Genomic DNA, 26,960 nt, shown 5'->3' with positions numbered 1-26,960 from the left:
AGTGTCTCTCTCTTCCTCTCAGCATAGAAAATGGCTTGTTTTTCAGCTGCCAACATATATTCGTGGAAGGCATTACATCCCAGTGGGGCTGGCAGGATTCAGTCACTCCGTGGATGTACCATGGATTCCCCTCAAAGTGGAGAAGGTAAGAGGGAATCTGTCTCACTTCCACATTTTCAGTGTGGCAAGCAGGGCTGTAGCTGCCAGCCCCACTGGTGGCCCTCAGCATTGCCCACAGAGGGGCCTGGCATCCCTCCAGACCCATCACAAAGTGCTGCTGAAGCAACTGGTTATTGGAGAGGCCACGCAGGACATGCTGTAGGGAGGCCCAAGGACGCTGTGCAGCACCTGTGGAGGGCATTGCTCCCCCTGGACATCATCAGGTGGTCCGTAGGAAAGTTTTGCAGGAGCTTTTGCTGTAGCACCTTGAAAAAGCAGCAGATAAATCAGAGAGAGAGAGAGAGGGGAAAAGCCTCAGGAGTCAGATGAGCTGGGCTGGGGTCCTTCCCTGAGCTCCAAGAGCTCTCACTCTGCGTGTCCCGCTTTTCTAAAAGCAGTCATAAATGCTTTTTAAAGGCAAGTTGTGCATCAGAGAGAATTTCTGCTGCCAGGAGACATCCCAGTTCACTTCAATGTAGTGTATTACTGCATTGATCCGTGAGTATGGGAGAAGATTTTCCTCATGGTGCCTCCACTGGTCAGTGGCATGGATACAGGATGAGATCAGGATGATTCTGGCTGTGTTGTCTGAGGAATAGATCCCTCTGGCTACAGCTGCACTTTGCTCCAAGGTGCTCTTGTGCATCCATTTCCATGCTCAGCACCTCAGTCTCTCCTGTTCTCCGTGCAGGTTTTCAGGATCCTGCCGCTGTCGGGTGTGCTGCAGCCGGGAGAGAGACAGGAGGTCTTCTTCACCTTCACTGGCCACCTCAACACCATGGCCCAAGTCACAGCGCTGTGCCACGTGGAGGGAGGCCCCACCTACGAGGTGAAGCTGACCGGGGAGGCCTCACGTGTCAGCTTCTCCCTGAGCGCCCGGGAGATCAACTGCGGCTCCCAGGTACCCCACGGGTCCCCGGGCACAGCTCCTCGCCTCGCTGCCTTCCTGCCCACCTCGCTCCAGGGCTCCCTTCCCAGCCCCTTTGTTGTCTCTGGGGCTTGGAAGTACAACCTTTGTGGGACACATCTGGCATCCAAGCTGTAAAATGGCCGTCTCCAACCCTCTCCAAAATGCTGGGAATACCTCTTGTTCAGGGGACTTAACACTGCCTCCTGAGGCACCGCAGGGGGATGCTCTGGACGTCCCTCTGCTGATCCACTCCAAAAGCCTGACCTCCAAGGAGATGCTCTTGTCGAACGCTCTTCTTAATCCATGCAATAATCAGGGGAAGATCTTGGGCTTCCAGTCACTATAGCTGGAGACACTCTCCCAGAATGATCCCCACTTCACTCTTTTTCAGTTGAAAGCCCACAGCTATTTCCAGCTGCTGGCCCTGTCGGTGTTGCTCTGTGTGACTCCCTTGTTGCCTGTATGCTGCTTGCCAATACTTGCATGCAGGTGCCTTTTCTTTTGGAGTGCCTCCGTGCTGTCTCTGTTTCTCCTGGCTGCTGGTGACCCCTCAGAAGGCCTGTGTCCCCACAATGAAATGTGTTCATTTATTACTGGCCCTCCCATGGTTGTTGCCACACCTCTGGGTGCTGCCAGAGCTCCCTGGTCCTGTGCAGGTGCCCTGTGCCTGGGGGTTCCCCGGGTTCCCAAGTGCCCCCATCTCCTCTCTGGTCCCTGCTCCCATCAGGTGTCTGCTTTCAAGGCCAGGAGAGAGGAAGGAGATTCCCAGCAGCAGGCCTGGCTCTGTAACTTCCCGCTCTCTGCCTTCTCTGCAGATGTTTAACGAAGTTCATCACAGCACGGTCATCCTGGCAAACACCAGCAAGATTAAATTCAACTGGGTGCTAGAACCCAGCACTGCAGACCAAGACCTGCCTGGTGTGTTTCTGGTCAAGCTCACCACTGTAAGTAGCACGAGTGACTGACCCCAGCCCTGTCAGTTGGCCCAGGAGAGTGTTAAAGGGACAAAAGAGGGGGAGGGGGAAAAGGGGGAAAAAGGTCCGAGGGGAAAACCCCAAACTCAGCCACGAGATAGAGAGGGCTGTAAGCAATTTCTTCTGGGGGCAGAGAAAGTCAAACCAGTGCTATTGAAAGTCAATAAAGCAAAAGGAACAGTGGTGGGTGCTTGGCTCGTGTGCTTAGCCATAGCCAGAGGCACACCAGTCAACACAACCACATCCATTATAGACCCTGGGTACTGCAACAGCCTAATACAAATTCACAAATGGTTACACATATTCAAATATTTTAACATAGTTCTTCCTCCATCCTACCTTTTTGGAGCATGTACAGTTGCCCTAGTCCTGGTCATTTGGTACTTTTTGACACATTCAACAGGTTCCCATTAACTTCATTGGTTAAATGTTAATATTACAGCAACTCTTCCCCAACACTGGTATCACCACAAAACATTTGCCTTAAAAAAATTCTAAACTTTAGCAAAAATTCTTTGACAAAAGCCAACATTATAAAACACACAGTATTTACTCTAACAACTGTGCAAGGCAACACTATAATGTATTTATCACAAAGGTGATGTGGTCTGATGGTTTCTTCTAGATAGAGAACCTGTCTTGTCAGCCTGTCTGTCCCCTGAGCCATCCCCCATCAAACACTCTGATGTATTCCCTTCCTCCTCTGCCATTCCTGCAGGGCTCCATTGCATGTGGCAGGAAGCAAGTGTTGAGATTCTCTTACATGCCAGGAGTACCAGGAGCCTTTAGCAGGACATACCAGCTTAAAGTGGGTGACCTGGAGCCGGAAAAGATCTGCCTGAAAGGAGAAGCGTCCTTTCCTATGATCAGTGTCAACCTGCCCTGGAACATCAAAGGTGGGCACTGCCTGTGTGCCCCCAGGAAGGGCCCCTCTGGTTTTGTTCCCTACCAAATGCCCACAGGGCAGCTCATGCCCACCTGCACCAAGCCTGGAGGGCTGCAGGACTCCCAGAGCCGCTCAAGCCATCTGACTGCTTTGTGAGTCTTGAGCAGAGGATCCCATGTGGCCTTTGTCCCAGGAACCATCCTGCAGAGCTTGCCAGCACATCTGGCAGGGTCCTGAAGGATGATGGCTGGCCTGAAAGGCTTGGGAAAGCTGTAAGAGAGGCTGGCAGGGCTTCTGGCAGGGTTGGATTTGCGTGACATTGCAGGGGATGAGATGTTCCTCTGTGGGGAGGAAGATGGGTGGGAGCGAACGTGAGCATTCCGAGAGGAGCAGCAGCATCCGCTTTCCATAGATGGCTTGAGGGATTTCTTTCTGGAAGAAAGCAGTGTTTGGGAGCTAGGGACTTCCCAATTTAAGTGGGATTGGCACTTTGCTCACACTTCTCTTGGTGGATGTTTTTTCCTTCAGGAAATGAGAAACGTGGAAAGCCACTACGGCTTGCAGAACACAGGCAGCAATACAGTGAGACCCTGAAAATTCAGATCCCAGCAGCTCAGCCCTTAAAAAGTCCAGATGTGAAGACAGGGAAGCTGCAGCCCTGCATGCCTGGAGGCTCTGACATTGTAGTAAGAACAGCTGCAGCCCCGTTTGGCACATGCCACTGTCTCCATGTCGCCTGAGCCCCTTGCAGCCCACAGCAGTTTCCCGGTGCCCTGATGGCACTTGGGACCTCCCTGCCCACTTAGAACCATGTGTCACCTCAGCATTGCCCCTAGGGCTGCCACTCTGGCCATGGTCTCTCTGGGGGTTGGCTTGCACCAGCTTGTCAGACACCGAGCAGCCAGACAGGAGAACCCCACACCCCTCTCAACAAGAGCAGGGTGGGATCCTTTCTCAGGTGCAAACCTCGGGAAAGACCTTTGCTAACCAGACACTGTCTGTCTTCCGTTTCCTCAGGCAAACACTCGGCTGCAGATAAAGATGATCGAGAAGGCTGCTCTGGAGCTGCAGAAGAAGCTCACGTGCCATCCCCCAAAGACCGAGTTCCCTGACAAAAAGCTGTGCCAGAGCCTTGTCAAGTGAGTAGGGACTCCCATCCCCATCTCCAGGTGCCCCGTGGGGAACAGCCAGCAATGTCCCCTTCTCCTGAGAGCTCCTTGTTTCTGCAGAGCTGGGAATAGCCTGGACTGCAGCGAGGCTCTTGTCCCGGTGGCTGTGACACGCTGCGTGTGAGCAGCTGAGTGCCCTCCCTTCCCCAGCACCACGCTGAGCTTTGGACTCAGCTCCCCACAGCTGTGGGGTTCTGTCCCTAGAGCTGAGGGGACCCACTGCAGACCTTCAAGCCCTTCCAGACAGCATCAATTCTGTCCCTGCTGACTAGCTCTGAAAGAGACAATTCCCAGCTGATGTCTTGGTTCCAACTAACAGAGCACACTAAACAAAAGGAGGAGGGAACTGCACATGTCAGCAAACCCTTGAAAGCCCAAAATCAGATGGCTTGAATCCTGGTGGGGTGGCAGGGCTTATCTAATTAACTTGGTCTGTCCCTTTGCACCATCATGATGCAGCACAAGCAAGGGAGGCTTCAATTCAGGAAGATGCTCTGCAGAACAGATCAGGTGATCTGGCTGCAGAGCAGTGAAGATTTCCTGTGCAGGCAAATCTTATTGCTAGGCCCCAAAGCAATTTCAGGCTCAGGCTGTACACCAGCCTAAGTAGTTTCATTTAGTCCAGTGGAGGCCCAGTGGACTCACCTCTACTGGCTTTTCATGGCAGAGGAGCTGTGGACAGTTTCCATTTTAAACTAATTTTATTTCCAGGTACCATTAGTAGCTGATAAAACCTCGGACCTGCAATCCTCCTGACTTCCCAAAGTCATTGCCAGGTGGTCAGGCCATGGGTTTCACGGGCTTGAGCTGAGTTTTTGCAGCAGTGAATAAAGAAATAGCCACTTGATTTGTATCCTCCATCCACCTGGACATGTAGGCAGGCTGTGGTTTAAGGACTGTCCTTACTCCTCCTTGCAGAGTTGAGCTGCCCGAGTATGTCCTGGACATGGGCACTGTCCTGAAGGGTTTCACTGAGAGACGCACTCTGGAGATCACCAACCCTGGGCAGATCCCAGTGTCCTTCTGGGTCGATGCATCTGTCCTGCAGGACACAGGTAAGCAGTGCTGGAGACACTTCCTGTGGGCATGGAGGAGGTGTCTCACCCAGATTAGCTGAAGCCACTGAACTTGGGGAGGTTTTTCAGCTTTTTCTTCTCCCTGCCCCTGCTGGGAGCTTCAGAGGCAGAATCCTCCTGTCCAGCCATGCCCAGGGACCTGGCCTGCCTACAAGTGCCCTGACACTCCAGTGTGGGGCCAGATGGGCTCATCACCCTGGTCACCTCTCAGCATCTTCTGCCCTTGGCTCCCACGAGCATCAAGTTTCTTTGGGCACTCTGTGGCCTTGTTTTGTGAACCAGTGGTGTCTGCTGTGTTTTGGAAGTGCTTTGTTTGGAGTTCACACTGTCACAGCACTTGTATTCAGCCTTTCTTGAGGAAACAGCCTGTGAGATCCTCTGGTGGATCAAAAGAGGCTTCCAGAAGAGGCCTTGAGGCAAGGCTGCACTTGCATCACACAGTGGCTCGCTGTGTCGAGGGGCGTTCAGGTGCACTCTGAGTTTTTGTCCAGGTCACAGCACAGCCTGGGGTTTTTCCCAGACCTCTCACCAGGACAGCTGTAAGGCCTTAACGTGCTTCTGACACATTGCTTGTGTTTCCTGTGTATCTCAGCTGCTTTGTTTTCATCTGTTCAAGGTTTCAGCGTGGACCTGGGCCAGATGAAGAGTCTGCCCCACATGCACACCCTGAGGTTTGATGTGTGCTTTGAAAGTGCCCAGCAACCACAGGGTGACGTGGATGTGCTGCTGCCCATACAGGTACCACAGCTCTTGGGGCAGGCAGCAGGCTGGGCACAGCAGCAGATGTCACCTGCACCCTCTGCTGAATTCTCTGTCCTTCTACAGGTAACAAAAGGCCCCACGTCTCACATCCGCCTCCGTGCCACTGTCTTGGAACTGTCGCTCGACCTCTCCCAGAACACACTGCAGTTCCCCAATATCCTCGTTGGGCAGTACCAGGTTGAGACAGTCCAGCTCTACAACGGGTTCCAAGTGCCCTGCAAATGGTTCATCACTGCCATCAAGCCTGTTACGAAGGTAAAGCACAGGCAGCACTGAACACACAACTTCTGGCTGGGTTTTCTTTGTGTCTCCTGCCCTTTCTGCTCCTGTGGCTGCCCGAGCACTTGGGTCTGTGGTGTGTTTGAAGAAGTTTCTGAGGGTGTAGATCAAGGCTGGTTTTCCTAGACCTGTTCCATTAGCTGCTGCTTTGCTTTTGTGCCATCTTCAGCCATTCCTCCTCCTCTGAGGACAGCAGTTCCCTCAGCCTGCCCTGTCTACAGGTTTTCCCTCCAGCTCTAGGCTTTGGGGCCACACTTGGTTTGGCTGTGGGTGCTGTCAGCGCTGTATCAGTGTCTCAGAGCACTACAGGAACTGAGGCTCTGTCCTCACAGGCTGAGGAGACCTCACCTCATTGGTTTCTGTGTCCAGAGCAATCAACTCAGATACATGACACCAGCCCAAGGTCAGAAGCAGGAGGCGCTGGAGGAAAGGCGCTGTCCCTTTGAAGTGACGCCCTCCAAAGGAACCCTTGATGCAGGAGCGTGGCAGAACTTGCAAATCCAGTTTGCACCCAAGGAGGAGGTGAGATTGGCAGCTGTCAGCCCAGGAGGCCTGTCAGGGCTATCTGGAAATGAGGGCCTGGTGCAGAGAGTGTGGGACGAGCTCTGCCTTCACAGGGGGCTTTCTGCAAGCGCCGTGCTCAGCGTGGCTCAGTTCAGCCCACAGAGCACTCCCGGGAGATGTGCTCTGAAATGCCCACAGGGAGCTTGCACAGAGAGCATCAGGGCTCTGTGGCTGCCTCTCGGCACAGGGGAGGGATGTGCCCAGCTCCCCTCAGCCTCCCCCTTGCCTGGCCATGTTTGCAGCTGCGACACTCGGTGCAGAGCAGCTGCACACTCGCAGAGGATAATCCTGGAATGGCCGCTCTAGGCCCATCCTGCTGCACAACTGACTGGCAAAACAGCCACCAGACACCTTCCTGAGCATGGCAGGACAGTCACCTGTCGTGGTGTGCTGCCAGCAGTCAGTCCCTGGGGCTCTGGCCTGCCTGCACATTCCCACACAGCTGGGGATTCAACTTAAAAGGATGCAGCATTCCCAAAAGTACTTTGCCTGGGGCCGCTGGGTCTTGGAAACTGACAGTGTGTAGCAGTATGGACACAAGTGCTTCTGTGCCCACAGACAATCCCAGGGACCTTTTAATTGCTCAAGAGATGTAAACATCTTGTGTCTGGCTTTGATCAGAGCCAAACACCAAGCAGAGATGGTGACCCTTATTTCTGGCCAGCCAGAGCTCATTTGCCTCTCTCCTGGAGCTGGCGTTTGCCTGATGCAGCAGTGCCAGGACTGGGTGTGGACACTGTAACCCCAAGGGCCCTTCTCTTGAGCACTGCACTCCTGCATGCCTGGGTGAAAACGCCTGGCAGTCCACTGTCCATCCATCTGGTACCCAATACCCAGTGACAGTGCACACCAGGACTCATCCCAGTTACTCACACCCAGACACAGGCGCTGTAGTCCCTCGCAGAAGTGAATATCTGGTTTCTGTTCACCTTGGAGGGACTGATAACACCCTGGCCTTGGGGCAAGCGCTGTATTTGGGGTCCTGGGGCTTCATGGATAAGTTTTCTGCACTTTTCTCTTTTCAGAGGTCTTACAAGTATGAACTGAAACTTAACATTCATGGGAGCAGCAATCACTTAAGTCTGCACCTCTCGGGGCAAGGTCTGGAGCCACGGTTGGAGTTCAGTCCCCCAGCACTAAAGATGGGATGGGGGCTGGTGGACAGCGATGGGGTGGAGGCCACAGTGGTGGTGAAGAACCCATGCAAATTCCCCATCGAGTTTTACTCCCTGGATTTTGATGAGCAGTACCTGGAGGAGGAGAAGGTGAGAAGGCAGGTCTGGTCCCCGTGTACATGCTGCCCAAGCTTCACAGCACTCCAATCTTCCCAGGCTTGTGTCAGGGAGATGGAGGCAATGCCCAGGGCAAAGCCAGCTCTGCTGATGTGCTGTGGGAGGATTTAAAGAGTTTGTGTTGTTGGGAGGAAGGGAGGAGACAGAAAATGGGTTTATTGCATCTGTGGGATGAAAGGTGAGAAAAGGAATCTTGCATATGGTTTCTCTTCCCTGCTGGCAGGCTGGGCATGACTTGGGCTGGGCATGTGCTCTGGCAGAAAACTCCACTGGTTCTCAGGGCTTTGCTGGCAGAGTGCAGTCCTGGCTAGTGTGGCTAGTGTGGCTGCAGGCAGTGAGCAGCTCATGGTCATTGTTTTCTTCAGATGAGTCACTTGGGAGGGGTTTCTCTCCCAGTCCTGCTTGTAGCTCTTGCCTCTGCTCTGGAGCCTGCTCACCCCACTGGGCATAACAAAATACTTGTACTTGATGGAAATCAAAAAGCCCATTGCCAAAAGCTCAGTGCCTTCAAAGAAGGAGTTGTGAGGATGAAGGTGACAGAAGTATAAACAGGATTTTCTCTCGTCTTTTAGATGCTGAGGCATCTGGGACTGCATCCCCAAGGGCCTCCCCTTCCCTCTGCTGCTGTCCTCTCCAGAGTTGACAGCCCAGAGGAGCAGCTGGGCTCTGCAGAGCATGTGAAGCCCTTCACCATTGTTACACCTGAAGACAATCTGGTGGGTACTGCAGTGGTGCTGGCACTGAAGGTGCCAGGGCAGGGACCAGGCTAGATGGGGGCATGAGGGACAGGTGGATGGAAAAGGATCATTGTGGAGAGGTAGTGAAGATGTGATGGGGCCCCACGTCTGCAGGTCTCCTTTCTGTCAGGGATGGGGCAAAAGAGACAGCTTTGCTGGAGACAGAGCAGTTCTGTAAGAGGGTAAAAATCACTTAAAACCACCAACTTCCTTTGAGGAGAGGATCCTGAGTTAGAAGGGGTGTCCTAGACAAAACAAACCCCAGTAAGGAAGACCAAGTTCCTGGGCAGGTGCACTTATTTATTCTCTCTTCCATTGGTGAACGAAGGCCCATTTTTCTTTCCAGGATGGGAATGTCTCAGGGCTCACCCCTCTCTCCCTTTTCTCTCTCCCTTTAGGCCAAGACCCCAGATGAGATGGGCAGTTCTGCTGAGGGCCAGCCAAAGAAGGGTAAAGCAGCCAGCAGAGACAAGTTTCCAAAGGGGAGCCAAATATCTACACAGAGAACAGAAAGTCCCTGGGAATCCTCCAGCACAAGGTCCAAATGTACACTGGAAAGTGCCTCAGTCCCCACAGAATTCCTCAGGTGAGCTGCACAGGAGGAGGTGATGCCTCTGCTTCTTGGTCCTCTTGCCAAACAAGGTCCATCGTCCCCAGCTGCACAGGGACCCTGTGCCAGGGCCTCCATGGGATGGCCAGTGCACCCTCCTTGTTTCATTTGCTCCTCAGCCATGTCTGAAGCCTCCTCTTTAATTGCCAGGCTGAAACGGTACCGCTGGATAGTGCCTGCCCTCGGTGAGGTGGAACTGAAGGTCCACTTCTCCACCAAAAAGCCAGGGGAGTTTGAGCAGACGCTGAGGTTTGAGCTGGTGGGGACAAAGCGGCAGTACGAGCTGCCCTGCAGTGGCACCGGCCTGTACCCCAGCATCAGCCAGAACCCACGGTAAGGCTGGCCCTTGGCAGCCTCCCACACTGCTGCCCCCGAGCTCACAGCCAGGGCTGCTCCTTGGGCATTCTGGCCTGGGCACATGGTGCTGCCTGACGTCACCCAGCATCTCTTTCTGTGCTGGGAGCTGGGAAGGCAGATGGTCCCTGAGCCACCAGGATGGGTTATGGCTTTCTGACTGCATTTCCTACCTGCAGCATCTCATAGCTCCTCCTTCCCTGCTTTCTCTGCCCAGGCTGGTGTTTCCACAGTGGAGGAGGACCATGAAGGAAGGTGAAATCATCTTCAAGGAATATGTTGAGAGCACCAAGCAATTCCACTTTGGACCGCTGCTGTGTGGGAAATCAAGAGAGTGGTATGTGCTCCCTGCTGGGTGTTGTACTTTCCTGGACACGCTTGGGGACATGGACACAATCCAGGGCAGTCCCTGGCAGAGTCCTGGCACACACCTGGGTTTGAAGGAGCACAGATGTGTGAACCTGAGCATACAAGAGGCAAATGAGCCTTGGGGGAGCCGCTCTGCCTGCCTGCTGGGTGCCTTGGCCAGAGCCCCAGGCTGCTGCCAGTCCAGAGGGGACTTGGGGCAACTTTTGTCTGCCTCCACATCTCAGCTTCACCCCTTAGGAAATGTATGGTGGTTTTTGAAGTGCTTTGAGCTCGGCAGTTAGCCTGAGTGAGCAATTATTCTGTAGGTGGTTTTGTAAAGCTATCATTGATCTGTAATTATTAATAAGATTTTATGGCTGACCTGCCAGTGGGTGTCAGGGGGTATGTACAGCAGGAACTACATTTGCCTGTAATGACATTGCATCATCACTGCTGGATAAAGTCTGCCTGAAAACGTTGTCATTGAAGCCATTGTGCATTTCTACTTTTACTGTCACTTTTTAAAAAATAGTATTTAACATTAAGTTCTTGTCTCCATGGGAGCTCTGGAGGGCTAAATCTATTTTGACAACACAGTTTCAAAAACCAGACAATCTTTAGCCAGGTTTATGGGATGGTCTGGGATTTCTGTTTGCCTCTTTAACCCTTTCACTCCAAAGTCATTTCCACACCTGAGAGAAGGGTCACTTGTTATCTTTTTGCATTCCTCTTGGGAAATGATGCTTTATATTTCTTTCTCAGATTTTGTGATAAGCCATGAAATCCAAAGCAGTTTCATGACTTTTTGGGAAGAGATCAGCTAAACTCTTTTTCCAAAAGCCTTTCTTTATACCCTGCAGGGAAGGCACCCCAAGAAAGAAGGGGAAAGAACCCATGGGCCTGGTGTACTGTTATTTTTCTAGGCACCTTTGAATTTACATTGTATTAAAAACACTTGAAGTGGCCTGAGCATCATCAGGCTTCTGGGGTGGAGGCCCCAAGTACAGGGGAAGGCATCAAAGTCAGGCAAGGATGAGCACATGCCCACGCCCCTGGCTGGGATCCACTTCCCTCACTTGTTTGTTAGAGCAGGGTCCTCCAGCACCGCTTCCTCGGCTGCACACGGTGCTTTCCTCGATGCGTGGCAAAGGCAACAGTCTCCTCTGCAGCCTTTTCCCCTTTTGTGGACAGGTACAAGGCCCAGAACTGTCCTGCCAACTCGGAGAATATAACCATCCTCAACAACTCCCCCATGGACGTAGAGGTCCAGTTCTTCTTTGAGGATGATGGAAAAGCAGAGACGTTCCTTCTGGACCCTCCCAGCATGACCCTGAAACCAAAGAAGAAGCAGGTAGGAGAGGGGCAGGTAGAGCAGGCACCGTAGAAGTGCCCAGGAGCTGCTGCTCCTGCTCACACAGAGTTCTTTCTATTTCTTTCCGTGGGGCCGGGTCCAGGAGCTGACCATTTGGGCATACCCCACTTCCCCTGGCTTCCTGGAAGACAAACTCATCTGCTGCATTGACAAGAACCCAGAGCCAGTGGTCTTCAGCGTGTGCTGCCATGGGGTGCACGTGAAGCTGGAGGTCAGCCCCCTGGAGCTGTCCTTTGACAAGCTGCTTCTGCACAGGTCAGTCATCCCACAAGCACTCCAAGACTTGTGACAAAGACAAAACATTTGACTCTGCTTTCCAGGGCTCGGATGGAGCTGCTCCAGGTTGCATTCAGTGGCGAGGCTGGTGTGACCAGCCAGCAGCTGATGCCAAGTGCCTCCTGTCTCTGCAGGACTGACAGCAGGACCTTGGTCCTGAAAAACAACACCCTACTGCCCATGGCCTGGCAGCTCAGTGGGCTGGATGACCTTGCTGAGGACTTCTCACTGTCACAAGATAACGGCACCATTGATCCCCGCTCAGAGTTTGAAGTGACAGTGAATTTCAAGGCCCAGCAGATTGGCACCATTGAGAAGACCCTTCGACTAGAGGTGAGAGGGACTGTGCCCTGCCTGGCACAGTGAGCAGCCACGTGCTCTTAGGGACAGAGTCAGGAAGAGCTGCCCCTGACAGACACAAGGGTGCTGTGACCCCAACTTGTGCCTCTACACAGCGTTTGCCAGAACGTGCAGTGCATCCACATCCCCCAGATAAGCAGACACTGCACCCTGAGCCTGTAGCACAAGCACCTTGGCCCTGTGAATGGTTGAAGGTTGTTGTTTGGTTGTACAGACTGCAGCATGATCTCTACATTTCTCCTGGAGCTTGTCCAAACCTCTGGCATCGTGCAACAAACTCTTCCCCTGGCATTTTGTTCCCCATGGTTTAGGGGCTGCATTTCAGAGAGGGTGCTAGGTGATTGCAAAGGGTTGTCAATGCCACCTGCTCTGAGACACCCTACACTTCCTGTGGTTGTTCTTACATCCCTGTGCCTCTCAAGGAAGCTTTAGCAGCAGCATTCCCTGCTGTAGGAATGCAGAGTTGGGCTGATGGGGTTTTTTACTGCAGCAGAATCCCACTGGGACAGCCCATGAGATGAACGGGTTAGGAAAGCTTGGGTGTCCACCAACACTTGTGAAGCTGGGGAGGCCATAGGGGAAGCAGCCAGCAGAGACAAGGACTTAGAGGCTGTCTAGCAAAAGAATAATCTGAACAGTGTTTGTTTCTTGCTTCCTCAGGTTTCAGATACAGAAAACATCCTGGGGATTGTTCAGGTTGAGAACATCAAACTGTCTGCAGAGGTGTATGATGTTCTCCTGAGCATGGTCCTGCCTGAAGGTCAGTGGATGTCTCCCAAACAAAGCAGTCCAGGTGCACTGCCTTACCTTGGGTGGTGGGTGACCAAAGCACTTGGGATGGGATGGGATGCAAGGATGGCATGGATACATAAAGCACATACCCTGCAAGCTGCATGGAATAAAGCACTGTCAGGGCACTGGCAGCCTTAAGTCTCTCCCCTCTGAACTTTGAAGTGTGCAGCTTCACGTGCAGGTTGGATTTGGGGGCTTTGAAACACCAGTGACGTGAACAGGCAGTTGGCAATTCCCACAGGCACAGCACAGCATGTAAAGTGATGGGATTTGTGCTTGGAAGCGAGGAAATGGAAGCCGAGCTCCTTAGCTACTAAGCCTGCAGATATTTTGAGTAAGAAGAGAAAGGGCAGACAAGTAGCTGGAAAACCCTTCCAAGAACAGCAACTTGCTGAAAAGGGTTTTGTGCTGGGACCTCCATGTAGCTTGGGACCTGGTGTATTCTGCAGCAGCTCACAAATACCATGTCTGATCTCGCTCTGTGCGTTGTCTGCAGATGAAACCTTGGATTTTGGAACCATCCATGTCCTGGATAATGTGAAGACCGTCCTGACTCTAAAGAACAAAGGGTTGTACAACATTGAGTACAGGTGAGTCCAGCTGCCTGGTGGTGAGCATTTCCCTGGGTTCCCAGGCCTGCAGTCTCCCTCTGTCAATGGTTAGAACCTGTTTCCATGCTGGCTACCTCACAATAAACACAAAACCTGGGCCCCCTCAGCTATTTCACCAGAGATTCCAGCCACAAACTAGCAGTTCTCCACAGTTCAGCAGGGAACCCAAAGGAGAGCCCCAAGAATTTCAGGCACTGAAATGCTGAGATTCATTGCCTTTCTTTGATGGTCACCTCCTTTCTCCTTCTGAGACTCTGTAAAAGAGTGAATGAAAAATTTCAGTGTCAAGGCTTCTTGCAATAACCTCATGACTGTCTGTGCTCTCTGTCAGCATCCAGGATTCCCTGAGCAGAGCTGCACTCTCCCTTTTCTTCTTTTTCTGGTCCTATGCAAAGTCCTGGCTGTGCTGGCAGCACCTCTACTTGTAACTGCAGAGATCTCCATTCCTTCCCTTTCTCCCCAGATTGATGCTGAAGGGTGCAGGTCCCAGGATGCGAGACTTGGCATCCCACTTCACTGTCAAGCCTCAGTCGGGCAAGCTGATCGCCTCCCAGCCTGGTGTGAATATTGAGATATTCTTCCACCCCACAAGGGAAATGCTCCTCAAGAACAGCCCCATCCTGTACTGCCAGGTGAGCTGCCTGGGCCAGGCTGTTACCACACGGTGTTTTGGGAGCATAAACAGGACAGGTGTCTAATGGAAGGAGGGCTTTAACTGGAGAATCCTCTCTCCTACGTACACAAACAAAGTCTTCAAAACCATTTGGGAGGCTTCCTAAGGGAGCTGAGAATCTGACTCTGGAGGAGGTGCTTTAACTGGGTGGGTGAACTGATGGAGGCCTGGGGTGGAGGCTGGGGACTGGAGTAGAGGCTGGCTGGCCTCTTTGCTTTGTTTACCACCCCTTCCTGTGGACACAGGTGATAGATGCCATCGCAGGGGAAGGAGGCCAGACTGTCGCCAACATCCCAGTGAGGGTGTCGGCCAGAGCTGCGTACAGCAAGTTCAGTATTGAGCCCGCCTCACCCATCAATTTCGGTGCCATGATGAAGGGCAGCAAGAAGACCCAGACTGTCGTGCTGGAGAACACAGGCACGATCAGCTTCAAATTCCACATCCAGCCAGCAACCGAGGATGCATCTTCACTGGAAAGCAAAAGGTACGAGAAGCCCTGCACCACCCTTCCTGCCTGAGGAGGCACCAGCCCACGGCTGAGATGTGGCAGGCAGCCAGACCTGGGCTATCGCCCATTTGCATCCCTGCCTTGGGGAGAGGGAGCAAAACACGCCTCAGTGTCCCCATGTGTAGTAGGAAGCTGGTGCTCGAGCTGCTCTGTCCAGCAATGGGTGCTGCAGGCTGCTCTCTGGGAACCATCTGGAGCAGGAAGGCTTTCCTCTGTGAGGAGGAAGGCCAGCTTTGGCCTCAGAGAAAGGCAGGGGAGCTCAGCATGACAGATACCTCTGCTTTCTCCTCTCAGTTCAAAGCAAGGGGAATCTGTTCCATCAGCTAGGAAGTGCTCAGCGGGAAGGAAATCAAGCTTGACACAGGTGGGTGACTCCTGCTCCCCAACAATGCTGCTGCTGCAGGGGATGTGAGAAGATGCTGCTGTGCCCAGGCTGGGGGCTCATCTCCATTGGGTGGGACGTGGTCTGCAGGATGGAGTCCAGGATCTGCTCAGTCCCATTGACAGTCCTGTACTCTGGCTCTGACCTGCAGTTGTGGGCTCAGCAGAGGGGAGCAGGTCCTGTGTGTGATAGCTGCTGGCCAGCATGTGTCTGTGAACACCACAGAAGCAAAAACATCCCCCCTGAACTCCCGGTCCACAGAGCTCAGACAACATTTTTTTTTCTTCCTTTTCTTCATCTCATTCCCCTACCTCTCTCCCATCATTTCTCACAGCTGTTTCTGCTCTCCTGTTACCTCTGGAGGCTGAGGATCACAGCTACCACCTTCATTCTTTACACTCAATCTCCTTTCTCTCTGCCACTTGAGACAGGCTTGCAGCTCCTCTTGGCTTGTTGGGCTCAACCTGGAGCTGCCTTTGGGCCATGGAGTCATCTTTCCCTGCCCTGGGACTGGCTGCTTGGGCCCAGCTGGAGGCCAAGGCAGGACATACTCTTTGCTGGGGTGCTCAAGGCACAGCTATTACCCTTCAGCCTCTCCTGGAACTTCTTCTGCAGGGTCAGCTCAATGTGGGCATGTTCACGGTGTCCCCTTGCTCCGGCTCCATCGCTCCGTGGGGCCAGCAGCAGATCACGGTGGAGTGCCTGGCAGGGCAGGAGGGGACTTGTGAGGAGCAGCTGTACATTGACATCGTGGGCAGAGACCCCAGGGACAATCCCCTCGGCATTCCCTTTACCCTGACTGCCGAGTCCTGCCTGCCAGGTACGTGCTCTCCACAGGTTCCCTTGGCCAGACCTGCTGCTGATCAGCACCTCAACTTGCTGCTTGGATAGGGAGGCATGCTAGCCCTGGTGTCCCCCCTTGAAATCCTCAGAGTTTCCAGCCCTCTTAAGTCCACTGGTGAATTCATCCCTCCCCAGCTGAGAGGGATGCATGGAAGGATAAAAGGAAAGCAATGCTCTTTAAGACTCAGGTTGACTGAGCTCCATCCTCATAGCCAGCTCCCCGACCCAAAGCTGGGTTTAGCAGTTACCTGGGCAGAAAGAGCTTACCAAGCCTTCTCAGAGGCCAGCAAGGCCCAGATGAATGGAGGCTTCTTCATGCTCATCCCTCTGGTCTGTCCACAGCATTTGCTGAGGATGCGATGTTAATCTTCGAAGAATACCCGATCTGCAGCAGCACTGACCTCAGCCACAAGCTGCTCTCTGTGCACGGTGTGGGCCTGTTTGTGAGAGATGAAAACAAGTTCATCTTCAACAAGATTCTGGTTGGGCAAGAGGCTGAAGCCCACTTCAACATCTACAACACAAGTGCTCTGCCGTGTGACGTGGTCCTCTCCATCAGCCCCCTGCCAGGACAGGTAAGAACAGGAGGCCAAGGAGATGGTTGCCCTCTAAGGGCCGTGTGAAAGCTGTTTTGTTCTCCAGATTGCTTCCTGTGGCCCACACTAGCTCAGTGTAGGTCAAACTTCAGGGCAGAGCAGCAGAGCCAGGGAACAGTTGTGTTGAATTCTCATGTCTTGGGCAAGGTTTTGGCTCACACCTCTGGGTCTTTGGTGGGAGAAGTGAATCCTTCTGAACCTCTCTTGGAAGCACACTCAGAGAGGGGCTGTTATCAACTGACATGCCAGGGCTCAAAGCAGAGCATCTCCTCAGGCTCCCTGGCTTTTCCTCTCTCTGAAGGCCAGTTGTAGGTTATTTGCAGGGTTTTCCATGCAGTGACCACCTCCCACATAGGGCAGGGCAGCTGCCAGCACTCAGAACACACAATGCTTTAGCACAAGGTCAGCATTCCCTGCTTGAACAACTCATCCTTAAAACAACAGCCCCTGAGTTCACAGCCCATAAACACACCTCTAGGAGGGCTGTGAAAATGGGAAGAGCTGTCACAATGCAAGATTTTTGCCTGGCTGGCTGCTATTCATGGAAAAGAGAAGCCAGGAGAAAACTGCTTCTTGTAGAAAAGTCTCCATAGCATGACAAGAAAAAACTCTTCTTCTTACAAGGACTGATCAAAGACTATTGTAGAGTTGATACTGCTTTACCATCCCAGGTTTTGTCTCCCAGTGGTCAGCTGGGAAAAGAAAAAGTTGGGTAGGGGGAGAAAAAGTGTTCTGGAGGTTTTATTCTGATGTTTCTTATTCCTGTAGTCCTGTTGATAAAATTTCTTTATTCCTTTTAAGTTTTAAACCTGTTTTACCCTTCTCCTAATCCATAGTTCACAACAAAAAATGCATAAGTGTCCTGGTGATTTTAGCCAGTGCTAAACCCCACCACATTATTTAGTGCATTGACTGAGAAACTCCAATTAGCAAATCTAAACCACTACAGACATGCTGTTTTCAGTAATGCTTTTATGAATGAAACTGTGTCGTGCTGGAAGGTGTTTTCTCCTAACACTGCTCTCTGGCTTCCCCCAAGGAAAAAGGCCCTATCACCGTTTTCAAGTTGCATCCAGTCCAGATGTCCATTCCCGGCTCATCCCACGCTGTTGCTACAGTGACCTTCACCCCTCCAGACGAGCAGAACTACGACTGCACTTTTAAGGCTTCCCTTGTCATCCCCAAATGGTAATTGACCCTGAGAAATATTGGGGGAGGCCTCTCTGACAGCTGCCTCTCCACTGGGAAGGCACAGACCTCTTGTTAGCTCTAATGCTCTCAGCAGCCTTAGGCAGAGTACTTGGCATGAGATGATCTGGGAGGCAGTCACTGTTGGATAGAGCAGAAAAATGAGGCAGATTTGTCATACAGGTTTAGCCTGTATGAGCAAATAGGAAGACAGGGAAATAGGTAGCCAACTGGAAGTTACTGAGATGTGCTACAGCTGAGCTGGGCATTTCCAAGGACAGAAGCTTAGATGGATCAGTTTCTGTGGCAGCAAGTCAGCAGTCACAATTTCCTCTTGGTTTCTGTGACATTAATGATCCTCTGTGATTCCCTGCATTCATGAAGCTATTTCATGTGAGTGATGGGAGCTGGTATGAAAGAGGAGCCCTGTTCCTCTGCACTGGGACCTGTGTACAGGGGCTTTGACCTGCCCTTCCTCAAGCCTTTAGTGGCTGAATTGGAGCCAGAGAAGTCTAATTGCTAATAAGCAATTGCTTTTCTATTGTTCTTGGAAATGATCTTGGTGGATGGTGACAATGATTTCTTTTTGCCTTCTTGCTTTTGTACTGCTTTCATGCTGTGCTTTTTTTGCTTGTTGCCTATGTCTCATCTCACTGCAGCCAGGGGATTTGCCATATCTCATCTGGTGCCTCATTATGTATCTGCTGTACTGCATGATTGAATTAAGTGAAATTACTTTTAACTGTTACTGTGGAAGGCTCTGGCTCTTTGGACAGGTTCCTCTTGTGAATGGCCCTGAGGGGATTGGGAAGAGGCTGGTGGGGGGCTGTGTTGTGGGCTACAGGAGCACCAGGCAGGGAAAACAGTGTGGACTGCCCCTGCTGCTTGGCTTGCCCAGTGAGAAATGGGTTAGTGCCAGCTGGAATTGTTTGTGTGCCTCTCCTGCAGCTCTGTGAAAATCAAGCCCCAAATCCTGAGCTTCACCATCAGTGGGAGGGGGCACGAGCCGCAGGTGACAGTCGTGTGCCCGAGAGCTCGCAGCAAGAGAGGAAATGCCGTGCTGCGCTTCCAGAGGCTCCAGCTGGGGGATTTAGAGATGCTCCCCCTGGTCGTCCGTAACAACGGCATCGTACCTGTCAAGGTGAGGACCTGCTCAAGGAATGGGCTGGTTTGGGAATAAGTGCTTGTGGCACAGGGGGAGGGTCCCAAAAACCATGGCAGACCTGGCAAGAGGTGTCACAAATTCTTTTTAAGCAAGGGACTGACATCTGTTCTCCAAGAAGGGAGTTCTTGAAAATTTTCCATCCAGTCTTTCTTCTTTAAGTTGAACACAAGGAAGGTGGTGGAGTATTTCCCCCCATCTTTCAGGTTTGTTCTCAAGGAATGTGTGATTTTCCAGTTCCATTAGGTTGTATTCCCCAGTTTACTATATTTTAAGCAAACTTAGTTGTGGTTTAATTATATTCTGCTTATTGCTTTCTGTCCTGTTTGGTTCCGTGTTGGTTCAATCCAAATGGCTCTAAAGAGCCCTTTTTCCCAGCTGGTTTGACTTAACTTTTGTGCTCAGTGCTGTTTGCAGTGGGAGAGGTGCTGGGTTCCTATGCAGGACCAGCAGCACTGTGGTGTCAGTCCCTGTGCCATCCTGTACTCACACCAGTATCATTGTGCTCTGTGTTCCCTTTTCTCAGTTTATGTTACACCTGGAGGATGAGCATGGAGCATTCTTCTTGAAAGCCAGGCGCTCCACACTGGAGAGATTCCACACTGAAGATGTGGGAGAGGACTCTGTTGAAAATGGTAAATTCGTTAACCATGAAGTGCGATGGTGCACAGAGGGAAAACGTGTGCCCTGCTCTTGGCTTCTCTGAGCTGCAGCCAGATGTTGGACACACTTTCTTTCCTTGGGCTCTCTGTCCCCCGAGCTTTTCATGGGGACCTTTTCCAGGGTTTCCTCCTAGCAAGGAGTAGGAAGTTCTTGTGTTCTTCTAGACGTGGTGGGCTGGGTTCTGGGGGACTCTCACTGCCTCAGTGCAGCCTCTGAGGTATTTGCAGCATGTGGCAAGGTCCCAGCCTGAACGGACACAGCCCTTGAGCACACAGGCAGCCAGCAGAAGCCCAAAGTGCTCTTTGGCTCAGCTTTCCATGTGGCTGGAGCTGTCTGGAAGCGATGGAATGAGGGCTGGGCATCAACCTGAGGTTAAGTGGTGATGTGTCTGGAGATGGCAGTCTTGTGAACACAGGAAGAGGGTCGGGAACCACTGCGGGTAGAACAACCTGTGCTCAGAAGGCAGCTGGTTTCAACCTTCTGTTCCTCATATATGGAAATATTTCCTCTGTACAACTGTATCACTTAATTCTGATTTCCATTGCTGTGCAGAGAGCAAGCCCCCAGGGAAGCCTCTCCTGCTTCTGCATCGTGGGCAATCGGCAGAGTTTGATGTCATTTTCAATCCCACCCTGGCTCAACGTGTGGAAGGGAAGATCCGCGTTTTAGTGGGGGACACCTACTCTGACAAGACCCTGATAGAGCTGGTGGGTGAAGGCCACAAGGATGAATTCAGCTTCGACTGTCTAGAGGAAGACCCACAGTTGAGGAATGATAAGAGCAGTTTGAACAAAGACATCATTGATGGTAAGAGAGGAGAGGCTGCCAAGGTGGAACAAGGAAGAAGAAAATATCTGATCATGTGTGTCCTCTCTCTAGGCAGGCCTGGGCTGTCACCCCTGGACATGGAGGCCTGTGGGTGTGGCAGCCATGCATGCAGAGCAGTGTGTGCTGTGCTGCATGGCGCTGGCTCAGGGGTGTGCCAGGGTGTTTCCCTGAAAGTGGTGGGATGGGGAACTGCCTGGGGAGCTCCCTGCCAGAGGGAGGAAGGCTTGGAGCAAGGAAGCATTGAACATACAGGAGTCTGTGCATGTGAGGGGGGTGGGGTGGAACTCCCTGCATGCTGAGATCCCTTGCTTTCCTCCTTAACAGCTGTCAGACTGAACCACATCCAGTTTGGGGACTGTCCTGTTGGGAAGCCCTGCCACAGGATCTTCACCATCACCAACCACACCGGCATGATGTTCATGCGCTTCGAGTGGGAGGCAGACGTCCCATTCCAGTTCTCCCCCAGGGTGAGTGGGGGCTGCTCTGCCTTTCCCCATTGCTCAAGCCCTGCCCTGGCGTTCCTGGGAGCTGGCAGGGAGACCTCACATGCCAGTGCTAGCCCATTCCAGTGCCACACAGGAGATGCACTCCCTGGCTTGGCTGGGCCAAGGCTGCCAGCCTTGCAGAAAAGGCTTCGCGTTATGGGAGGTGGTACCTTCTCTTCATACTTTTGTCTATCAAACTTCACAGAAATCCACACTGAGGTGCAGGTTCCTGGCACAGCTGCTCACCACATCAGTCCCCTTTGCTATATCAGTCCTGCCCTTGGCAGTGCTTCCAGTTTGGTCTTGATTCCCTGATTCTCCCTAGGTGGGACATCTCCACCCTGGCTGCACCAAGGCCATCACAGTGACCTTGAAATCAGATGTCCCAGCCACCTTCAGGAGGCACCTTGTGAAATGTAAGGTGACCAAGATCAAATTTGAGCTGCCACTATGGAATGTTCCGGACTGGGACGACGAAATGCGCACTGTCATGTGGAAGGACATCACCGGGAACCAGGAGCCAGCAGCCCAATGGCCTGAAAAAGAGAAGGTAAGAAGCAAAATGGCAAACAAAGCCACCACAGCTTTTCCAAAAAGAACCACCATAACACCATCACTGCTGGCTGAGCAGCTCCTGCTTCCTCTGGACACTGGACAGCCCTGAGGTTCACCAGCAGGGCATTCTAGGGGAGAGGTGGATGCACATGACCCTCACACAAGAGGGAAAGCCTTTAGACAAGAGACCATTAGCCACACACTATCAGTCTGGGCCACAAGCACAAGTGCTGCAGCCCATGTTGAATGGGAGACAATGTTTTTGATTATCTCATTTTATGGTGTTTGAAATCTCTCCATATGATTTGGTGCCTTTTCACCAACAAGGAGTTAAGTCTGCTGCACTCTGTCTCTTCTTTAGAAGTGGAGACAAATACACTTCTATTGCACCTGCTGGTGAATGCCAAGGTTTGTCTCCATGGATACCAGAGATTTTGGTTGTGGTCTCTGTATTGGGAGGGTTATCTCATCATGGAGTAGCCCAGGCACTGTGTGACCGTATGGAGGAGTCCGGAGAAGGATCATCTCTGGAGACTCTTGCTTTTATTGTCATTATTGCCAAACACACTCAGCTTGGGTGAAGGCTCTTTCCAAGTTTCTGGACCATTTTAAGGCCTCTAAACCATCCTCTTTTCTATCAGAACATCTGCAGTTGGACACTTTCCTAGTGAGATCTTTCACATCCCAAAATGCCCATCCCCAGCTGCCAGCAGTGTGGCTGTTGCTCCACAGGTGACATCTGGAGAGCACTTTCTCCTAAGACAAGAAGAAAAAAGTGCTTCCTAGAAGTCTGCAGTCATGGGGTTCTCCACCCACAGAGCTCCAGCAGGGGAACTTAACCCTAATTTTGAGACCTGCTGGATTTCTAGGGGACCAGGGAAAAAGTCAGTCCCTCTCCAAGGTTGAAGTACAGGGATTGGAACGCCGCTGTAGTCTCCATGGGTACATTAACAGCTGTGCTAGGACTGCTTTGATCAGTGGGCAGAAACAACTACTGCAGCACAACAGTCCCAATTCTGTCATCTTTCCAGGGAAGTAAAAGTGAATGGTCCTTTCTAGTCCCTCTATGAGGCTGATGTTGGAGGCCCAAAGATTCCCTTCTCAGCCTGACTTTCTGGGCTCTGCTCAGCGATTCTTTTCTCCTCTTTTGCAGACAGTGGAGACAGTCCCGGAACCGGCTCACACTGTGCTGAAGAAGAGCGGCCAGGAGGCCGAGCTGTGCCTCAGTGCCTTGGTTGCCTACGCCCAGTTCAAACTGGACACAGTCGTGGTTCAGCTCAAGGACACCTTGCCCTTCCAGACAAGGACAGCCACGTGAGTGCTGAGGCCAGGCAGGGCCCTGCCAGCGGGAGCTGCCTTTGTGGAACTTTGTGCTGGCCGTGGCTGGGGAGACAAAACTCACAACTCGAGCTCCAGGTGCTCAGGAGACAAAACAGCCTCATTTATTATTCAGAGCTCACTGAAATACCCAATGCAAATCTCCTGAGCTAGACAGCCATTGGCTGAGATCTCTCTCCTGCCCAACTTCCTGGCCAGTGCTGTGCTCACTTCTCAGCTTGGATGGGGCTGGCCAAGGGTCCCCTGTAACTTACCTGGGAACACGTTCAGGCATGAACTAGGCCAGCTGAATTGGATTTGTGTTATGGCCACATTCACTGTGTCCAGTCCAGACCAGCTGTACTGTGACAATGCTGTGACACCTTTGCCCAGGGCTGACCCAGTGCCTGCTTCCCAGAACTCCACCCCAGCCAAAACCAGCACAGGCTTGTTCACATGCATGCCAAGCCAAGCAGGAGAGGGTGGTCAGGAGAGGCTCAATGCTGCCATTTTCTGCTGAGAACAGCCACGGGTTTGCTTTCACTGCGTGTCACCTGTCCTCATCTGCTCAAGAATAAGTTTGCAGTCAAACAAGACCTAAAGAAAGTCCAAAGTAAGCCCCTTAGCTTCAATGTCCTGGGCACCATGTTGGCCCTTTCCTCTTCAACTTCCAGACTTCGAAATACTTTTCTGGGCCACCCAGGAAGGACAGCAGTCTGAGCATGGCAGGGTTGCCTGGGGAAGAAGATGCTCCTCAGCAGAAAGTGGTAGCAGGAGTCCCTCAGACAATGTTACTGTACTATTTGCTTTCTATTTATTGGACTTTTTTTTTTAATTCCTCCTTCTTGCTTTTCAGTTTCAGGATGCACAACACAGGGAAGGTGGCCCTGGAATACTTCTGGGAGGAAGCTGCTCCTGCAGATAGTGAAGCAGTGAGGATGCCATATTCAACCTCTCTGATGGGTAAGGGCATTTCACTTGGTAGCTGAGGGCCTGGGGAGAAGACCCTGCCCCTTCACCCCAAAACTTGAATTGCTTTTTCCTCCTTGTCCACACGTTCACTTTCATCAGCATCTTCCCAGCTGCAGCTGGAGAGTTTTCTCCTTGCCCCCTCTGCCTTTCAGCCCCTTTTGTTCTTGCTCTGCCACTTCAGCTCTGCAAAGGAGCTGAGCCAGGCTCTGGGGAGAGCCACGTGCTGGGTCAGGACTGGGAGGGGGGACATCAGGTCATTGCTTTGAGAAGTCTGAGACTGGGGAGAGCAATGGTGTAACGAGTGAGCTGCCCTGCAGCCACTGTCTGTGTGCAGTTCCCCACTCCAGGGCAGCTGCAAAGTCACTGTCTAAAACCAGCTCCTGCTTTGGCACAGGAGTGTGTGCTGCAGCAGAGACCCTGCTCCCAGAAGCTCTGTTCCCTGCTGGGAACTTGGCCAGAGATGCTCCGAGTGCATCCCAGCTCTCTTCCACCTATGTGCTGCTGCAGGAGGCAGCGTTGCTGGCAACACAGATTTTGTCTTTGAATGGTGTCCTCTTCCTCTCTGCAGGTGGGCTCATCTCTGCTCCTGTTGTAAGGCAGCGCAGAAAGCTGGTGCTTCTTTTCCGGGGGGAGCAGGACCATCCTTTTGAGACGCATCCTTCTGAGCTGCGGCGCCTACAGTGGCTTGCCGAGGAGCAGCAAGATTCCGAGCAGGAACAGCTGCAGGATTCCGAGCAGGAACAGCAAGATTCTGACCAGGAGCAGCTTTCTGAGGAAGAGCAGCTGGATGCCAAGCAGAAGAAGAGTTCCAAGAAGTGGTGCCGCTCCAAGGAATGGAATCTCTCCCCGCAGCGTGCCACTTCCTCCCTGGAAGTCCTCCCAGATGTCACCCATGACCAGTCACTGTTCTCCATCAACCCCAACTTCGGCACCATCGCTCCTGGCCAGAAGAAGACCTTTCATGTGCTCTTCTCCCCAAAGGATGTGGGGAACTTTGAGACCACCATGCTGTGCAGGTGGGAAACATGGACACACTTGCCAACTCACACTTCTGATGGCTATCACTGAATCACAGGGTGGGACAGGGTGGAAGGGACCACAGGAGGTCATCTGGTCCCACTTCCCTACTCAAGCGGGGTCATCCCAGAGCACATGGCACAGAGCAGTGTCCAGAGGGCTCTGCAATAATTCCAGTGAGGGACACTCCACACCCTCTCTGGGCAGCCTGTCACCCGCAAAGGGAAGAAGTTCTTCCTCAGGTTCAGGTGCAATTTCCTGTTCAGGTTCTGCCCGTTGCCTCTTGTGCTATTGCTGGGCATCACCAAGCACAGCCTGGTTCATCCCCTAACACCCTCCCTTCAGTCCCTCTGACCGGGATGGGGAGGTGGGCCTGGAGACAAGCAGTCCCAGAGAGGCAGCAGCTCCCACAGGAGCGCAGAGAGATCATCTGGCCTTGGTAGGGAGACACTGGCAAAAGACACTGTATGAAACATTAAGCTCCTGGAGGGTTGCAAGATCTTGAATGAGAGACCCAGGGACCAGCCAGTCCCTAGCTCTGCTTCTGGCACAGAGCTGCTCACTGCTTGCACAGAGGGAGGATGCAATGCTGTGTGCTCTGCAAGGAGGCAGAAAAGCGTCTGGCTGGAAATGTTTCTCTGGCTAATACCAGTCCCTTTCTCCCCAGCATTCCTAACCTGGAGCAGACTCACAGGACGGTGCAGGTGGTTCTGAAAGGCAGAGCCCGGCAGTGGAAGCGTTTTGAAAAACCGAAATGCTCTGCCTTACAGCAGACAGAGGAAGGCCAGGGACACAAGAAGCAGCTGCACTGGCAACCAACACCACAGTGACAGCATTTGTGTCAGCTGGAGCATCCAGCAGGAGCCAGCAACATCTTGTTTCCTACTGCTGATGGTGTCCCACCCTTTACATGCGACCTCTGCAGCTGCCCTTCCCAGCTCCAGCCATCATCATCTTTTAATTAACTTTGTTAATTAAATAATTGTTTGTTAATTTGTTAAATAACTTAAGTTTCAGTTAACTGTAAATAAACACTTGCTAATAAGTTGTTAACTGTTAGCCATGGTGCCAGAGATCTTTCCTTAAACCCCACTACCCCAGTTCAAACCCCCAAGTTAGTACATTCTGAGGTTCCCCCCAGTTGTCTCCAGTTACTCCGTTCACCCTCTCCTCCCTGGTGTACCCAGAATGGCTCCTGGAGAGCACAAGATGGTGGGGACCGCATGGCCAGGCCCCTCCCTTGTACTTCTCCTCCCCAAAATCCTTTCCTTCTTCCTACTTCCAACCCCTTCTTCCCTGATGCTCCTCCCCCTGTTATCTCTCCTCCTCCAGTTGTCCCTCCCCTTCCTGTCCCCGCGGACCCCTCCTTCTCCACTTGGGCTCCTCCTCCTGAAAAGGTCCCCACCCCTTCCTTTCACAATGGCCCCTCCTCTGAGCCCTCCTCTTTCCCCTGCAGCACCGCCAACCCTCTTCTGACTTTCAGATCCCACACCCCTCCTTCTGGTTCCCACACCCTGTGAGCCACAAGTGCCGAGCCCAGGAACTGGAACCCAGAACAGGAGACCCTTCCTCTTGCCACTCCAATTATGTTCAATTATGTGGGAGTGTGCTTCTGGAATGAGAGCCATTCTCATTTCAAAACAAAAGAGAACTCTGCAAAGCCCAGAAAGAGTTTGGAAAGGGAAGCAAATATTTTAAGGGCCTTTTAAAGGCCACCCTCTCCTCCAATCTCTCGGTCCCGTATGACCTCCATGATTTATTTTCGTGCCTCCTTACCCCATCAGAATATCTTGCATGGGAGGGGGCATGGAAGAGGTCATTACAGGCCGAATGTTCTGAGCTATTGCAAAGTTCCGACAGCGCCCTTGATGCCATTGGGAATAAAATAACAACCGAGCACTTGAGCGGCGATGGGGAATGGGCACAGGCGAAGGACCAGGCCCGGGTTTTGCCAAGGCCGGTCCTTGAAAAGATCAAAACAGCTGCAGAGAAAGCGTTCCTCACGTTACCATCCAGAGAACCCCAAGCGAGTTCCACAATCATTCTGCACCAGCATTTTTGAGAAGAGTTGGCCGTCACACTGGGAATTGAAACCATGGCAGGCACCATACAGGGCATGGGGGGAGCTTGTTCTTGTTATCTTTTCTATTTTTAAGAGATGTTGTTAAGAGATACGGAAATTCTGTGCACTGACAGAGCCCTTGTAAGAACTGTAAATTAGTACAACGCCTTCGGGCTTA

General features: G+C 52.3%; 1 protein-coding gene across 2 annotated transcripts in view; it reads left to right on the top strand.

The window, feature by feature from the left end:
- Positions 1-25,779, top strand: part of LOC111942295 (axonemal central pair apparatus protein HYDIN-like) — a 57,119-nt gene extending 31,340 nt beyond the window's left edge. For both annotated transcript variants that reach the window (XM_086847712.1, XM_086847713.1), the window contains 35 exons: positions 47-145; positions 851-1,060; positions 1,885-2,013; positions 2,762-2,939; positions 3,458-3,615; positions 3,947-4,068; positions 5,017-5,153; positions 5,791-5,912; positions 6,000-6,191; positions 6,585-6,737; positions 7,805-8,044; positions 8,644-8,787; positions 9,207-9,394; positions 9,569-9,751; positions 9,990-10,109; positions 11,312-11,471; positions 11,575-11,747; positions 11,903-12,101; positions 12,789-12,888; positions 13,417-13,510; positions 13,995-14,163; positions 14,450-14,688; positions 15,007-15,076; positions 15,710-15,914; positions 16,280-16,512; positions 17,573-17,721; positions 18,670-18,862; positions 19,410-19,518; positions 20,099-20,353; positions 20,699-20,841; positions 21,185-21,409; positions 22,568-22,728; positions 23,588-23,694; positions 24,272-24,719; positions 25,388-25,779. In XM_086847712.1, the coding sequence (XP_086703838.1) occupies positions 47-145; positions 851-1,060; positions 1,885-2,013; positions 2,762-2,939; positions 3,458-3,615; positions 3,947-4,068; positions 5,017-5,153; positions 5,791-5,912; positions 6,000-6,191; positions 6,585-6,737; positions 7,805-8,044; positions 8,644-8,787; positions 9,207-9,394; positions 9,569-9,751; positions 9,990-10,109; positions 11,312-11,471; positions 11,575-11,747; positions 11,903-12,101; positions 12,789-12,888; positions 13,417-13,510; positions 13,995-14,163; positions 14,450-14,688; positions 15,007-15,076; positions 15,710-15,914; positions 16,280-16,512; positions 17,573-17,721; positions 18,670-18,862; positions 19,410-19,518; positions 20,099-20,353; positions 20,699-20,841; positions 21,185-21,409; positions 22,568-22,728; positions 23,588-23,694; positions 24,272-24,719; positions 25,388-25,550 (5,970 nt within the window). In that variant the 3' untranslated portion in view covers positions 25,551-25,779. The remainder of the gene's footprint in view (positions 1-46; positions 146-850; positions 1,061-1,884; positions 2,014-2,761; positions 2,940-3,457; positions 3,616-3,946; positions 4,069-5,016; positions 5,154-5,790; positions 5,913-5,999; positions 6,192-6,584; positions 6,738-7,804; positions 8,045-8,643; positions 8,788-9,206; positions 9,395-9,568; positions 9,752-9,989; positions 10,110-11,311; positions 11,472-11,574; positions 11,748-11,902; positions 12,102-12,788; positions 12,889-13,416; positions 13,511-13,994; positions 14,164-14,449; positions 14,689-15,006; positions 15,077-15,709; positions 15,915-16,279; positions 16,513-17,572; positions 17,722-18,669; positions 18,863-19,409; positions 19,519-20,098; positions 20,354-20,698; positions 20,842-21,184; positions 21,410-22,567; positions 22,729-23,587; positions 23,695-24,271; positions 24,720-25,387) is intronic.
- Positions 25,780-26,960: the final 1,181 nt, after the last annotated feature.

The sequence above is a fragment of the Cyanistes caeruleus genome, chromosome 12, assembly GCF_971803275.1.
Source record: "Cyanistes caeruleus chromosome 12, bCyaCae1.hap1.1, whole genome shotgun sequence".
In the NCBI taxonomy this organism is placed as follows: domain Eukaryota; kingdom Metazoa; phylum Chordata; class Aves; order Passeriformes; family Paridae; genus Cyanistes; species Cyanistes caeruleus.
This window is presented reverse-complemented; position numbering and strand designations above follow the sequence as displayed.